At 44.9% G+C, this 16,250-nt stretch overlaps 1 protein-coding gene across 4 annotated transcripts in view; it reads right to left on the bottom strand.

Annotated features, from left to right (window-relative positions):
• The window catches only part of MTHFD1L (methylenetetrahydrofolate dehydrogenase (NADP+ dependent) 1 like), a 235,102-nt gene that overhangs the window by 192,770 nt on the left and 26,082 nt on the right, over positions 1-16,250 (bottom strand). For 3 of the 4 annotated variants that reach the window (XM_030929150.1, XM_030929149.1, XM_030929151.1), the window contains exon 8: positions 1,669-1,780. In XM_030929150.1, coding sequence (XP_030785010.1) covers positions 1,669-1,780 — 112 coding nt within the window. Of the gene's footprint in view, positions 1-1,668; positions 1,781-8,737; positions 9,490-16,250 lie in introns of those variants that run through there. The other variant, XM_030929152.1, reaches the window with a different exon arrangement.

The following is a 16,250-nucleotide window of genomic DNA, read 5'->3' on the forward strand; positions in this document are numbered from 1 at the left end:
AGCCCGAGGAACATCTGTAACGCCTTGGTCTTTTTCCCCCAGAGAATCATTACATTGAAATCTAATGTTTCAGGGAATACTTTTTTCAAAAATAAGGGTCCTAAAAGGAAACATTATTAAAAATAAAGCACTTTCACTAACAAAATATATGTCACTGTCATGTAACCACAGAGCTCAAAGAGATTCCAGCAGAACATCAAAGTAAACTCCTAACCCTAGTCATGACTGTGCCAAAACTGTCCTACATGAAAACTTTAATAAAACACAGCAAGTAAATATTACAGCAAAGCAACATTCTTTACAAGAAACAAATGTTGGAACTGATTTTCCTAATCTAACTGGGATTCTCAACAGAGGAAGCCCTGTCTACTATTAGTAGGTTAGGCATTGTTTTTCTCAGGGAAAAAAAAAAGTTATATGAAGAAACTATACATATTTTTAAAATGTTATTTAGCACATGCTTTCTGTTTGTTAAAAAGAGCCGCTAGGGCCACAGCTCTAAATGCGACAGCTGAGCTCTGGCTCTTTCCTTGGACTCTGATCCATTCCACCCTCTCCAGCCCCCAGGGAGTTTTTAATCTGATCCGTCAATTCTGGCAGGAGCTACATTTCCTAGAGAGGAGGGTCAGTATCAACCTCTGGCTAGGGCTCACGCTTTTATGGAGCTGCTTACAAGGTTTCAAGATTTCAGCCTCAAGTATGGTCCTAGTGGAAGTGAAGGAGAGCAAGCAGAGGCTGCCAACCTTGGTGCATGTTCTGCCCAGCTTTAGGGGTAAAAGCTGCCCCCGTCCTCCAGCCCAGCTCAGCATAGTCCTCTCTTCTGCATGAACATTTGGAGGCCAAAGCCAGAAGGAATCAGGAAGGGGTGCTCTCCTCTGCCTCCCTGTGCCATCGTCTCTTGCTCACCTGTGCCATTCAGGGACTTGCTGAGGGGCTGGGTGTGGTCCAAGGCTTTCTTAGCCTCAGTCCTTCTATGAACTGGAAAAAGGAACCTACTCTGGGCCGGCTCCTGCTGGATCCCGGGGCTGCTGGCTGCTCCGTTGCGGGCACTGCTTGGGCTGCCCCCAAAGTGGGCCTGGTGTGGTCTTGAGTATTCCTGGATACCTTGGCAAAATGCCATCAAATAGCAGGACCAATCCTAAAACAGTTTCTGTATCTAGTGGTGATTTTCATACTGTTCTGACATGACTCTGGGGCTCCAAGGATGTGCTTCATGGGTCAACACAAGGGGAAATCAGGGAGACACAGAGACTGATCCTATTCCCATCCCTCCTGACAATCCGGCTCATCTGCTTTTACATAGCGGAATTCCACAAAGATTTCTTTGGAAGAAAGGATTTTACTAATTTTTAAGAGACTGTGAAAACCGCTATTTCTAGTTTACCTCACACACATACAAATCATCTACTTGAGGTCACAACTCACCTGACTGCTCGAGGCCAGTAGGGGGCACTTCACTGTGGCAGCAGACACCTCAGCCACCATCTTGGTCTCTCTTTGCTCAACAGCATGGTTCTATCAGGTAGCCCACAGTCTAAGTTTCCTACCCTATATACTAATGTTGATGACTGCTAACATTTCAGAAACATACCCTCTTAGGAAAAGGTTAACATTTCTTCGAACAATCTGACCTAATCAGTGGCTCAACACCAATGTGAAGACATTTACCTGACAGGAAGTCATGGGAGCAGTTGAGAACAGTAGTTCCTGGTTGTATCCAAGTAAGGGGAATCTCTTCTGGCTTAGGTGAGCCTAGGACCACAATGTCAGCCTCGTGAAGCTAAAAGGAGAAAGAAAAAATCACGCACAGTTTGATCTGAGGCATCAAGACACAACTAACCACTGATGTCAAATGAGTTCAACACAATCCCAGATCCACAGCTTTGTTCCAAGCTGCTGACAAGGATGGAATCGCTTTACTAATTCCTTTCAAGCATGTATTAATACAAACAGAAAATGATTATCATATCCTAGAAAGAAAAGAAAATAGGACTTAAAAAATGTCTTCAGGGTAGTCACTTCAGCATACATACTGCATGTGGAGATTATCATTACATGTTTTCACCACTAACTATAATATCAAGAAGAATGATGAGGCAGCCGGGCACAGTGGCTCACGCCTGTAATCCCAGCACTTAGGGAGGCCGAGGCAGGTGGATCATGAGGTCAGGAGTTCGAGACCAGACTGGCCAACATGGTGAAATCATGTCTCTACTAAAAATACAAAAATTAGCCAGGCACGCTGGCAGGGGCCTGTAATCTCAGCTACTCAGGAGGCTGTGGCACAAGAATCACTTGAACCCAGGAGGCAGAGGCTGCGGTGAGCCGAGATCACACCACTGCACTCCTACCTGGGAGACAGAGTGAGATCCTGTCTCAAAGAAAAAAAAAGAGGAAAACAAGGACGAAGGCCATGAGGTCTGGCCCACACAGTGGGCTTGCTGGCCTATATAATGGCACCATCACAATGAGACCGCTATAGAACTGTTACTATACCCATGGAAGGACTTTCAGGAGTTTGAGAAAGAATTTCACTTTCTCTGAGGCCCTGGTTAGTCTCTTGTCCAACCGTTCATTTTTTTGCCCTGAGAAAGTAGAAAGAATGCAACCACTCCAACAAAACGCATTGATCGTGTCCATCCTATTTGCATTTTGATCATCCAGTACTGGAGGAACAAGTCTGGTAGGAAGTTGACATTAAGACAAAGAGGTAGGCAAAGAGGTTGGCTCTGACTTTAACCAAAGAATAGCTCCCCAAGCCCCACTGAGCAACTGATGATTTCAAACTGGATCCCTATGCGGAGCGAGGGGTGAATAGGAATATTAGACTTGCAGAAGAGAATAGCTACAATTGTATAGGTCAGCTAGGTGTTGTAAGTATTACCTCATTGAATATTCCAAATGAGTGAGATTGGTGTTACTATGCTCATTTAACAGACAAGGAAACTGGGGCTCTCAGACACAAATAGCTCTACGGTATGTCCTGTGTCTCCTAGTGAATCCAGTCTTAGAGATCCTAGTGAACCTAGACAGAAAGAGGGCGACTGACAGTCCCTTCCCCCACTGTCTTTCCTGTGGACTTTGATGTCCTGAAACTAACCACAGAGTCTCTGGCGTCAAACAGACAGAGGGGCAGATTATGAAACACAAAAGTATCCCCACTGCCACTGCCCCCACCAAACCACCAAATAAACATGCTGGAGACACCCTTATCCATTCTCAGCTTACAGGCTGATCGTTACAGATCCTGTGGAAGAACCAGGACAGCTCCTCAGCCTGAGGACTATTAACACTATTTGGGCAAAAGGGTGCATCAGTTGATGCCTTTTAGAAATCTTGGGACAAGAGATGATAATGGGAGCAAACCTTTGACAGTCCTACTTGGTTTATGAACAGAAAAGCCAAGATCAAGGGCAGATCCAAGTCCCCTGACAGAGGAGGAGCATGATAAAAATGTAAATGCACGTCTTTTCATAGAGCTGACAAAGCCAACTTTAAAAGTTAACACCTTGGAAATATTTGATCAATTTGACCATGTGAATAGTGAAAAAGTGTATTAACATTCATTGATTATCCACTAATAAGCCAAACAGTATTCCCTGCTTTTCAGCTACTGACTGTATGAATCAACTGTATTAATCACCTTAAAAAGAACAGAGAAAGCCCTACTAAAACATTTGCCTAGGCCAGACATGTTGGCTCGTGCCGCCATGCTGGGTAATCCCAGCACTTTGGGAGGCCAGGGTGGGAAGACTGCCTGAGCCCAAAAGTTTGAGAACAGATTAGGCAACATAGGAAGGCCCTATCTTTACAAAAATAAAATAAAATAAAAATTAGCCAGGTGTGGTGAGGCATGCCTGTGGTCCTAGCTACTTCGGAGGTAGAGGTGGAAGGATCACTTGAGCCCAGGAGGTCATGGCTGCAGTGAGCCGTGATCAAGCCACTTCACTCCAGCCTGGATGACAGGGCAAGACCCTGTCTCAAAAAAAAAAAAAAAAACAAAACCAAACACAAAACACGCTTGCCTAAATAACCATTCTTCTGTGCCACCGGGCCAAAATACCACTAAACCTCACTAAGAACTTTGCAGCCAAATGAGAATCGCTTGAACCTGGGAGGTGGAGGTTGCAGTGAGCCAAGATCGCACCACTGCACTCCAGCCTGGGCAATGGAGCGAGACTCTGTCTCAAAAGAAAGAATTGTGCAGCCAATATCACCAGCAATCTTGTCCCTTGAGCCACCATTGTGATGGTGCCATTATACAGGCCAGCAAGCCCACTGTGTGGGCCAGACCTCACCTATCTGAAAAACAGCTAGAGTTCCCGGTGATGGTATATTTAGGGAGAAAGAAGTGTTCTAGTAGAAAGAGGATTTTAAACATCTGTATAAAAAATTGTATTTCTTCATTTATATATAGTACTGTCAAAAATTCAACCACAGTAATCCTCAAGAGAAATGCAAATGTTTAAGCTTTGTCGCAGTTCTGCAGATAAGAAACACCATTTTGTTAGATTTTCAGGCAGAATAGCAGCAAAACCAGAACATGGTAAAACAACTGTAAAAAGGAGGTTAATATGAACACGGCTGAAATGTTCATTTTGGAGAAAGCCAAGGATCACAGGTTCACACAAGTCCCCTAAGAACAGTTAGTTTCCTACACGTGGTGTCTTTGATACAACCTGTTCTTTTCATTACCTATAAATCTTGGAAATCTCAGTCCGACCCCTCAACTCCATACCTACACACAACTCTAAAGTGGGCTGTGCTCATCCGCAACTGGGGAACAGCTAATTCCACAGAGAAAACACAAAAATCTCCTTGCTTAGCAATGATCGCATCGTAGATGTTAATTCTTTCTGGAAAGGAAAAGTGCTAGATGCTTAAATCAGTAAATACCACGCCGAGGACAAGGTAAGATTTTAATGAGCTAAAACTCAAGGAGAATTTTCGTCTCACTTGCTGTTCCTACTCTCCTCCTCCCAAATGGGAAAGACCCTGGCCAAAGCTTGGCTTAAAACTCTACCTCATAACAAAGTATTGCTTTTTCTGCTGAGAAGAGTGGAGCAGCTTAAAGCAAACCACCCCACTCCCCAGGCAGAGAACCGAATTTTAAAACAACAGAAAGACGCAGATATGCAGACACTTAACAGGGAGCGTGTGGGGGTGCAGTAGTTTAGATAACATGAAGACAAATTTTCTCAAAGTCATGAATTTTTAAGCTAGAGAGACAAGCATCTGAATATAAAGAGACGGTGGAAAGGGAGGACAGATGGAATTTGGAAAGTTATACAGAATATTATAATTTTGTATTTAGCAAATAAAATGCATTAAAATGTTTTAAACTAAATATAGCCCTACCCTCTTGACTAGAAGACAGTATGTATCTTCTGCTATCAATGCGTTTTGAAACAGTTCATATCAATAAGAATCTCAGGTATGAGATCTGTATATACTTCAAAATCCAGAATGGGTAAAAAAAAGATATTTTCTAAAGAACTGTGATTTATCACTTGAGACCTATGACACCTGTTTCTATGTCCTTCAAACATTACCAACACAGTTCAGAAAACCAAGTTCAATTCCTCATGAGGGTCAGTTGAATAAAAAAGAAAGAAAACAATGTTCAAAATGATGAACATTACTTTTAAAAATTAACAGGTAGGCACTTTGTCCAGCAATGATGTGCTTCTAAAATTACAACAACTAAAGACATTGGCATTCTCAACTAGTGCCTGAGTGATGGCTGGTCAATGGTCAGACACAGAGAACAGAGCAGGGTCTGGAGGGCAAGGGAGAGGCTCTACCACGCCGAGGTGGTCCCTTGCTTGATTTTCACTCTAATGAACTGGGACACACTGTAGTTAGTGTGCGCCCGGGTAAGTGGATTTATGGGTTACATTACGCTCCACTGCAGATTCTTCACAAGGCTTTATTTAATTAGTTAATTTATTTTTGGAGACGGGGTCTCACTCTGTCCTCTAGGCTGGAATGCAGTGGCATGATCTCAGCTCACTGCAGCCTTGACTCCTGGGCTTAAGCGATCCTCCCACCTCAGCCTCCAAGTAGCTGGGGCTATAAATGTGCTCCACCATGCCCAGTTCATTTTGTTTTTTGAATATTTTTTGTAGAGACAGGGTTTTACCATGTTGTCCAGGCTGGTCTTGAATTCCTGGGCTCAAGTGATCTGCCCGCCTGGGCCTTCCAAAGTGCTGGGATTACAGGCGTGAGCCACTGTGCCCGGCACACAGTACTTTATGATCAGACAGGGCATGTCCACGAAAATCTTAGGTAGCAAGGGGACTCCTAGACTACCTTGTGGCAAAGTTTCTATAAAGAGTTAGAAGTCGGCCGGGCGCGGTGGCTCAAGCCTATAATCCCAGCACTTTGGGAGGCCGAGACGGGCGGATCACGAGGTCAGGAGATCGAGACCATCCTGGCTAACACTGTGAAACCCCGTCTCTACTAAAAAATACAAAAAACTAGCAGGGCGAGGTGGCGGACGCCTGTAGTCCCAGCTACTCGGGAGGCTGAGGGAGGAGAATGGCGTGAACCCGGGAGGCGGAACTTGCAGTGAGCTGAGATCAGGCCACTGCACTCCAGCCCCGGCGACAGAGTGAGACTCCGTCTCAAAAAAAAAAAAAAAAAAAAAAAAGAGTTAGAAGTCAATTTTCTAAGAAAAACATCACTTTTATCAGATGTCAAAATGTGTGCACTTTTTCTTTTTTTTGAGACGGAGTCTTCACTCTGTCGCCCAGGCTGGAGTACAGTGGCACGATCTCGGTTCACTGCAAGCTCCGCCTCCCGGGTTCACGCCATCGTCCTGCCTCAGCCTCCCGAGTAACTGGGACTACAGGTGCCTGTCACCAGGCCCGGCTAATTTTTTGTATTTTTAGTAGAGATGGGGTTTCACCATGTTAGCCAGGATGGTCTTGATCTCCTGACCTCGTGATCCGCCAGCCTCAGCCCCGCAAAGTGCTGGGATTACAGGCATGAGCCACCGCACCCAGCCACACTTTTTCTTAACATAGAAAAGAAGTTGTCAGGTTGGGCTACAGTGTGTGGCTCACACAGTCAGATGTGTTTTAGGAAGATTCCTCTGGAAGCTGGATTGAGAATGCCTTAGAGGAGGCAGGAAGAAAAGCAAGATACTGAGAGGCATCTGCAGGAAGCCGGGTGCCCAGGTCTGGAACTGAGAATGGCCTGGGAGCATGAGGATGTGGGTCAGGACACAGCATTTAGGTGATGGTTGAAACCAGAAGTGTGGATTCCCCAGGGGAAACTGGCAGAATGGGAAGGAAAATGGGTTAACAGACATCCTTGGGGAGCACTAATCTTAAATGGTTAGAGATAAGGAACAGATGATGGAGACCATCATGTCCCGGTGGCCCAGGAGCTAGGAAGGGGCATTTTCATTCAGGCCAAGGGAAAAGGGTGTGGACGACAGGTTGATATGACAGCCGTGGTCAAGCAGGATTAACGCAAAAAAATACACTTTTGGCAATTAGGAATCACTGGTGACTTTGCTACAGAAATGGGCATTAGGAACTATGCCTGATACAGTCCTGCCATTACTGTAGAGTGTGTTGCCTACAAATGGAGATTTCATTCAGGCAGACTGCCTAAGCATTCATGAGCAGATGCCCTGTTTATTCATTTATATATATATATAAAATATCTAAATATAAAATATATTATGATATATAGTATATATAATATATAATATAGTATATTGTATATATATTGTGTGTGTGTATATACATATTTTTTTGAGATGGACTCTCACTCTATGGCCCAGGCTGGAGTGTAGTGGCACAATCTCAGCTCACTGCAACCTCCACCTCCCGGGTTCAACGATTCTCCTGTCTCAGCCTCCTGAGTAGCTGGGATTATAGGCGCCCACCACCACACCCGGAAACTTTTTGTATTTTTAGTAGAGACGGGGTTTCCCCATGTTGGTCAGGCTGGTCTCAAACTCTTGACCTCGTGATGCGCCTGCCTCGGCCTCCCAAAGTGCGTGAGCCACCATACCCAGCCTGTTCATTAATTTTTTAAACTCTGAATGTCTAACTTTGTATTTGAAATTAAATGAACATTGATCATAAGATTATTGCTTTGTAGCTATGAATCCATATCCACCTTTCTCTGCAGTATTAAGCATACCATTAAATAGGAATGTTAAAATAATAGTATAACTACTCCAAACTAAGAACGTCAAACCATCTTCATTCAGATGTTGTCATACTTTGGCAAGATAAGGGGATGACAATTGCAGCAAAAGGTATTTTACCCACTTCATGTCCACCCAGTGATCTCATCCTGGGAGAATTTTTTTCCTTTCAGGAATTGGGTGTATTTCTTTTATTTCCACTCTCATCTGTGATTAGTAGAACAAATTATTGGCTTTTAAAATTTTAAGACATTTCTTATGATTATTTCATAAATCAAAATGACTACAAGCCAAATGGATATCTGGGAATTGGGAGTACAGCATTTATCTACCAAATTTTTCCCCTAAAAAATAGTAAGTGACCTTCCTTTTTCTAAATGTTCCTAAGTTCACCTCTAACTTCACCATTCAACTTAATTTACTGCTCAACATATGAGAAGAAAATACCAAAGATATTTAGTTGTGTCCAAAATGCTGGAAAAGACAGTTCTTCTGGAAGTAAGCTTCACACTTAAAAAAGTCATGACAGATGATAAAAGGAAAACTGAAACACCATTCTGGGAATGGATATACTTTAATGACTCATCAAAAATAATTCCCTTCTACAGGAGAATCACTTGAACCCGGGAAGCAGAGCTTGCAGTGAGCCGAGATCGTACCACAGCACTCCAGCCTGGCGACAGAGCGAGACTCCGTCTCAAAAGGAAAATAATAATAATAATTCTCTTCCCTATACTTTAGGAAAAACATAAAATTCAAAAGTGGGGCCGAGAGAGAATGTGTGTGTAGATGGGGGGTGGTAACGGGGAGTTTCCTTCACATGACAAAGACTTAGAACCAAAATACCTTATTTTGGTTCCTTTAGTACAAAAACTAAGGAAATGCTCAAGTTGAAGTTCCCAGGGCAACACCAGGCAAGCCAGGCTCCTAGAGGAACAGCAGCTCCAAGGATTCATGCTCGTGCTGCCAGCCACAAACTTTCATCCATACAGCGTCTTCGCATTCATGCAAACTGCCATTGCCGGGGCAAATTCTGCTTTGCATTTCCTGACATTTACGCTTTTCAGTTCTGAGTCTCACATTGCACATCGACAGATTTCTGCATTCCACTTCCTTTCAGAAACTCTCCGGGCCTCCGCTGCGTCCTTTGAAAAGTGAGGAATTGAGGCGCAGCGGGAGAACACCATGGGTGGAGTTCCTGTGACCTGCATTCAAGTCCAGACACTGCTCCTTGCCAACGACAATCAGGGTCAAGGCTCTCTGGTGAGCATAATGTCCAGTTTGCAGGGTTGTCAGGTGAATGCGAGGCATATATGAAAAAGCTGTGAAAAGGAAATCTCCACACAATTATAAGGTGCTTCATTGTTACAGGTTATGTTTAAGACGTTCCCATTAAAAGATTCTAATACTGGCCGGGCACGGTGGCTCACGCCTGTAATCCCAGCACTTTGGGAGGCCGAGGTGGGCGAATCACCTGAGGTCAGGAGTTTGAGACCAGCCTGACCAACATGGAGAAACCCTGCCCCTACTAAAAATACAAAATTAGCTGGGCGTGGTGGCACATGCCTGTAATCCCAGCTACTCAGGAGGCTGAGGCAGGAGAATCACTTGAACCCGGGAGGCGGAGATTGTGGTGAGCTGAGATCATGCCATTGCACTCCAGTCTGGGCAAGAAAAGCAAAACTCTGTCTCAAAAAAAAAAAAAAAAAAAAAAAAAAAAAAATCGAATTCCACGTCCTTAAAAAGCATTCACATTGGAGAAGGGGTGGAAAAGGAAGCCAGACTCTGCTGATAGTGCAGAAAAGCAAATGGGAGATGACCCACCACCAGTGGGCTGAAGGCGATGCTTCCCGACTGTTCTCTGCAGGACACAGGCCTGCGGCCCTTCTTCCAGAATTGGGGTAGGCTGTCTTTTGTGCAGGCTACACCTCACTTTCCCATCTGGCCCCTAATGACCACAAAGACTTATTTGTGGTTGGCCATAGGTGACTGCAAAGTAACAAAGACCTCATGGAGGCTGAAACTTACCCCACAGCTAAGAAGTGAGTTAAAGCTCCAGATGAAGTTTCCCACAGAAAAATCGGAAAGGAGGTCTATATGATTCCACTGCAGTGGAATTGGCTTCGCGATCCCATGACCCTAACTCCATTTATACTATTATCTCTATGAGAAAATACATTCCATGTTCAGACCAACCTTCAAATATTTAGAACATAATCCACTGAGACTGAAATTAGAATATTTTGCCTATAAGGTATGGGAAGGGCATCGTAAAAGGGAGGTGCTTTTGGGAAAAGTGGAGATAGATGGTGTTTTAATTGTGTTTTTACTCACATATTTGGAATAAGAACAATACATCATTTCTTCTCAATTTCAGTTTCTCAGCTTAAATTCTGAACCACCTAAGACCAATCAGTCTATTAATTACACGACCCACTCCCACCACGCTTTTTTTTTTTTCTTTTTGTTGAGACGGAGTCTCACTTTGTTGCCCAGGCTGGGGTGCAGTGACACGATCTCGGCTCACTGCAAGCTCCGCCTCATGGGTTCACGTCATTCTCCTGCCTCAGCCTCCTGAGTAGCAGGGTCTACAGGTGCCCCCCACCACGCCTGGCTTATTTTTTTTTTTTTTTTTTTAGCAGAGACAGGGTTTCACCATGTTAGCCAGGATGGGCTCGATGTCCCGACCTCGTGATCCACCCGTCTCGGCCTTCCAATGTGCTGGGATTATAGGCGTGAGCCACCACACCAGGCCACACAGCCCCTTCTTGGTCTTATGCCCATTAGTTTGAATATATCGTCTCACAAATCCTTCTCTCAGCACTGCTAAGTATAATGGCCTGATTTTTTTTTTACTTTCCAAAAAGTTCTATTCACCTTCTTCCCTGGTATTAATAAACAGAGCAATGATCAGACAGAAGCAAGAAGGGAAAGTGGGGAGCTGACCCCCTAAATCTGTCAAACAAAGCTCAGGGACCGACACGATTCAGTGCACTTAATTCCACACTACTGATGACCTGTGCTACTGATGACGTCAGTCACTCGCTGAGCATGAGGCTGTGATGTCCAGGAGGGTCCAGCGCTTTTTTCTCCATCTCACCCACAGCAGGCAGGGGAGGGAATGAACTCGCATAACTGAGGCTGTCTTGTGTGCCCACCCTTGCCCTTTCCAAAGGTGCTCACCATCCCCTCTGAAAGGGGAGCCTGGATAGCTGGTGATGAGCCCCAGGCCTCGGGGAGGGGACAGCATTCAGTCTACTTTAGCTCAACTCTCTTAACAAGCATGGCTCTGGAATTACAAACATCAAAATAAAATAAGAGTGAATTCAACACAAGCTGAGTGTCTAGGGTATTGGTCTCTCTCATCTGAGGTGGCAGGTGCTTTTTGGTTTTCAAGATTAGAGATCAGACTTTATGTGATGATCTAGAATAAGAGCTGCATGGGACAGTGTTAAAAACACAGGCTGTTGTGCCACCCCTACCATTTTTTAATCACATGATCTTTGCAGTCTCCTCTCTGAGCCTCAGTTTCCTCATCTGTAATATGGGGAGGATGACAGTCCTGCCTAACAGAATAAGTGTGAAGACCACTGAGATAACAGGAGTACAAGACAGTGCCTGGTTCAGAGTAGCCATTCTGTCAATTAACATTAGCTGTCATTACTGTCACAATAGCACATTCCTGCTTTCAGTGCATTCCATCCTGTTAAAAGGAGAATTGTCATGTAACTCACTAATCTAGTGCAGTTTAAAAGCTAGAGCTCCTCCCTTCTCCTGTTTGGAATAGACATTATTCTTTTTTTCAAAAAGTCATCCTTTCACATGTATAATACAAGTACATTTAGAATTTTCCAATTCACTTTTAAAAGCCGTTCATGAGCCATGCCATGCACTAAATTTAAACGGAAAAGAACTTTGTGATAGTTCAGCTTTGCTCAAAAAAAAAAAAAAAAAAAAAACCTAGACACTTTGATCCTTCAAAGGTGAAAGACCTATATTTTTTCCTTCTGTGAATACCAGTTTTGAGGATCTCTGTGCTCAGGAGGAGAGGGAGAAATGAGATCCTCTGAGAAAAACAAAATAAAACACTTCTTTGATTTCTAGGTTATTTCTTCTGCATGCAGCTGAGGTTTACCTCATCTCCCAGCTGGAGACCATTTCAGCATTGTCCAGCTGTGCCCTAACCACAGGTTCAGAGGAGACTCTCGAGGGAGCAGGGCCCCGCCCGTACCTGCCCACCTCTTCCTTCCATGCCGGGGGCACCGCTCCACCTTGTAAACACCAAATGCAAAACCACGCCCCCTTCAGACTGGTTTTGGCATCAGAGTGAAATCATGGAGGTCAGGAAGAGGTTATCTCCAAATCTAGACTCATTCCTGAGAGTGATACCAACAGTGTCATTCCCCTGCAGGGCCCAGGACGCTGGGTGTGGGGGCCTGCGTTTGGGTGGAGGAAAGGCCAGGGGGGTTCCCTAGCCCTGCCCAAAAGCACTAGCTCCAGTGCCTTGGCTTCCTGACATGTGACACTCCACAGCATATGGCTAATTTGGACAAATGCCCAGGCGTTCTTCCCCTCCCCACCTCTAGGGTCTCCGTGGAAATGCTCAACGCATCTCCAAGCCTGGAAAAGATGCTCAGAAACAGAACAGGAAATTTATTCTCAATTTTCAACTATACACCCCAATGGGCGTAAGTTACAAAGCTACCAAACACAGAAGTCTATTCTGGTTTCTGTGGAACCCTGAGAAGTTCAATTCTTCATGCTCAGGCTCCATGGAGATTTTATACCTAATTAGTGTCCATAAAATATCCTTCTGACTGGGCGCGGTGGCTCATGCCTGTAATCCCAGCACTTTGGGAGGCCAAGGCAGGCGAATCACAAGGTCAGGAGATCAAGACCATCCTGGCCAACATGGTGAAACCCCGTCTCTACTAAAGATACAAAAATTAGCCAGGCATGGTGGCGTGCACCTGTAGTCCTAGCTACTCTGGAGGCTGAGGCAGGAGAATCACTTGGACCCGGGAGGCAGAGCTGCAGTGAGCCAAGACTGTACCACTGCACTCCAGCCTGGGCAACAGAGCAAGACTCCAGCTCAAAAAAAAAAAAAAAAAAAAAAAAAAAAAAAAAAAAAAGGAATATCCTTCCGTTTAGACGGACGGACAAAGAAAGGATCGATTTCTATTTGTAACTAACTGGATGTAACTATTCTTTAAAACTACAGAGCCTGAAAGTAATAACTGGCCCATCAGGGATCTCTAGCCAACATGTTTGGAAGTAGAGTGACTTCCGAGTAACAAGAGGCATGGGAAGGAAGAGGTTCACAGTTTTGGAGGAAGGGACTCTGTGACATCACTTAAAGTTGATAATAATCTACTGAGGATTGGAAGATGAGCCTGACTGGCCAAAGCTGGGCACCTGCTGTGGTCAGTCCCTCCTCTCTCTGGGACGTTGTCTCCTGGTAGTCTTGCTTTTGGTTTCACTCCCTTGGCCAATATTCTGCTGGGAGACCTCACAGACAGAGAGCTAGAGACACTTTCTCCTTCCCCCATCCACACAATCCCAGTGAGGGATCCTAAGTCACACTATTTTACTAGTTTATCTACTTATGATTTGAGTGATTTGCCCAATTGACCCACATTTGCCTAATTGGCCTATATATTTCTTTTCCTCCACCCTGCACTCCAGGGTGGAGTGCAGTGGTACAATCTCAGCTCACTGCAACCTCGACCTCCCCAGGTTCAGGCAGTCATCCCACTTCAGCCTCCAAAGTATCTGGGACTACAGCCACCATGCCTGGCTAATTTTTGTACTTTTTGTAGAGATGGGGTTTCACCATGTTGCCAGGCTGGTCTCAAACTCCTGGGCTCAATCTGCCCACCTCAGCCTCCCAAAGTGCTGGGATTACAGGCGTGAGCCACTGCACCCAGTCCCCATTAGTATTTAATTTCATTCCCACAACTGCCCCATAAAGTAGGGAGTATTATTATTATTATTATTATTATTATTTTTGAGACAGAGTCTCGCTCAGTTGCCCAGGCTGGAGTGCAGTGGCCTGATCTCGGCTCACTGCAAGCTCTGCCTCCCGGGTTCACGCCATTCTCCTGCCTCAGCCTCCCGAGTAGCTGGGACTACAGGCGCCCGCCACCACGCCCAGCTAATTTTTTGCATTTTTAGTAGAGACGGGGTTTTACAGTGTTAGTCAGGATGGTCTCGATCTCCTGAGCTCGTGATCCGCTCGCTTCAGCCTCCCAAAGTGCTGGGATTACAGGCGTGAGCCACCGCGCCCGGCAGTAGGGAGTATTACGATTGCCATTCTACACGAAGAAACAGGCTTAGAGCAGCAACAGCTAAGGCTTGAGCCCAGAGCTGTGTGTCCCCAAAGCCTGTGCTCTACTGCTTAATGAGAACACAAATGTTGTGCCCGACTGGAAACCTTCAAAGGCAGTTCTGAGTGGTTGAGGCAGGCTGCCTGGTAACCAGAAGGTGAGCCCACACCGCTAAGACTACCTGTAGTTTAAGAGATGGTAGATAGAACTCTAGTGTTACACAGTCATACCCGATGCCCAAACCTTTCACCCTCAGCTTTGGAACTCCCCAGCCAGATGTCCCACAGCAGGGATGTGTTGAGGGGGCAGTCTTGTTCCATGTCAGGTATAAATAAGCACATCAGAAATGCTTGTCAAAGATAACGTCCTTCTACCTAGTAGCCATAATCCTAAGCTTGTTCTCTTCCTTTCTTAACTCTTTTACCATTGCCAATAAGGAGAAGAGACTATAATCTTAAAATGCACTTTTATTCTTGGTTCATTAACTGGACAACAAAAATCCCCATCTGGGCTGGGCACAGCATCTCAGGCCTATAATTCCAGCACTTTGAGAGGGCCATGTGGGTGGATCACTTGGGGCCAGGAGTTCGAGACCAGCCTGGCCAACATGGCAAAACTCCATGTCTACTAAAAATATAAAAATTAGCCAGGCATGGTGGTGCTCGCCTGTAATTCCAGCTACTCAGGTGGCTGAGGCATTTCGCTTGAACCTGTGAGGCAGAGGTTGTAGTGAGCCGAGATCACGCCACTGCACTGCAGCCTGGGTAACAGAGTGAGTCTCTGTCTCAAGGGGGAAAAAAATCCCTATCTGTTGTTAAAATTTTTACTTTCAGTGTTTTTCACAGTGAAGTTTTTCCAAGGGTGTGCCAGGTGTGGACAGAGTCTGTCCCGATTGGGTGCCCTAGGACACTAACCCATGCCTAGGTAGCTTTGTGCACCACTGTGGCCTCCAGACAGCCATTGAGTGGTACAATCCACATATTACCATGGCTCCACATTACCACGACTCCAAGGAAGGCTAGAATTCCTACTCAGGAAATGAATGGCAAGGGTTTTCTGCCCCATACACTCTTCTTATAAAAATACAACACAAGAATAGTGACAATTCAGATGTCAGGCAGACACAGGGAGGCATATGGGTTATGGGGAGGTATGTGGCTAGTGAAAGACTAGCTGCTAACATGAAAGACACAGGCTGTCATTTGTGGTGAGACAGGAGCCTGACATAGGTAGGTAAGCCAGGTAGAGAGGGGACAAGTATGGGGTGGGGCCATGAACGTTTCTTCCCATGTTTTTGGCCACAAAGATGAAGCAATAATAAGAATGAAAGTTGACAGCCTCTAACATTTGCAGTGGTGCCACTATAAATACCAAGGACTTAGGGGAAAAAAACGTGTGTGCAACATCAACTATGAAAGAGAACCTTCCGATACATATGAAAACAAGAATGTTACCCAATGACTAGCTTCTCCAGAAAGTGAAGTCACTTAATCATTCTCAAAGTTCGGATGAGATTCATCCCAAAGTACAGAGACAAGGTGATTTATTCCCGTAATAAAAAAGTACTTTGAAAAATGTCTTTGTTTTTCAAAAATACAGATACAACTAGCAAAAGTATCTGTGACAGCTGCGAAAACATTCAATTGCCAAGGAAGGTATTTTCTCTCTTCACCACAGCTGTTCAGTGCAGGGCAAGGTTTATTTTCCTCTTCCACCGAGCTTCCAAATCAAAATTGCTAGGCTCTCAAGAGCAAAAT

Source organism: Rhinopithecus roxellana, chromosome 4 (assembly GCF_007565055.1).
Source record: "Rhinopithecus roxellana isolate Shanxi Qingling chromosome 4, ASM756505v1, whole genome shotgun sequence".
Classification (NCBI taxonomy): Eukaryota; Metazoa; Chordata; class Mammalia; order Primates; family Cercopithecidae; genus Rhinopithecus; species Rhinopithecus roxellana.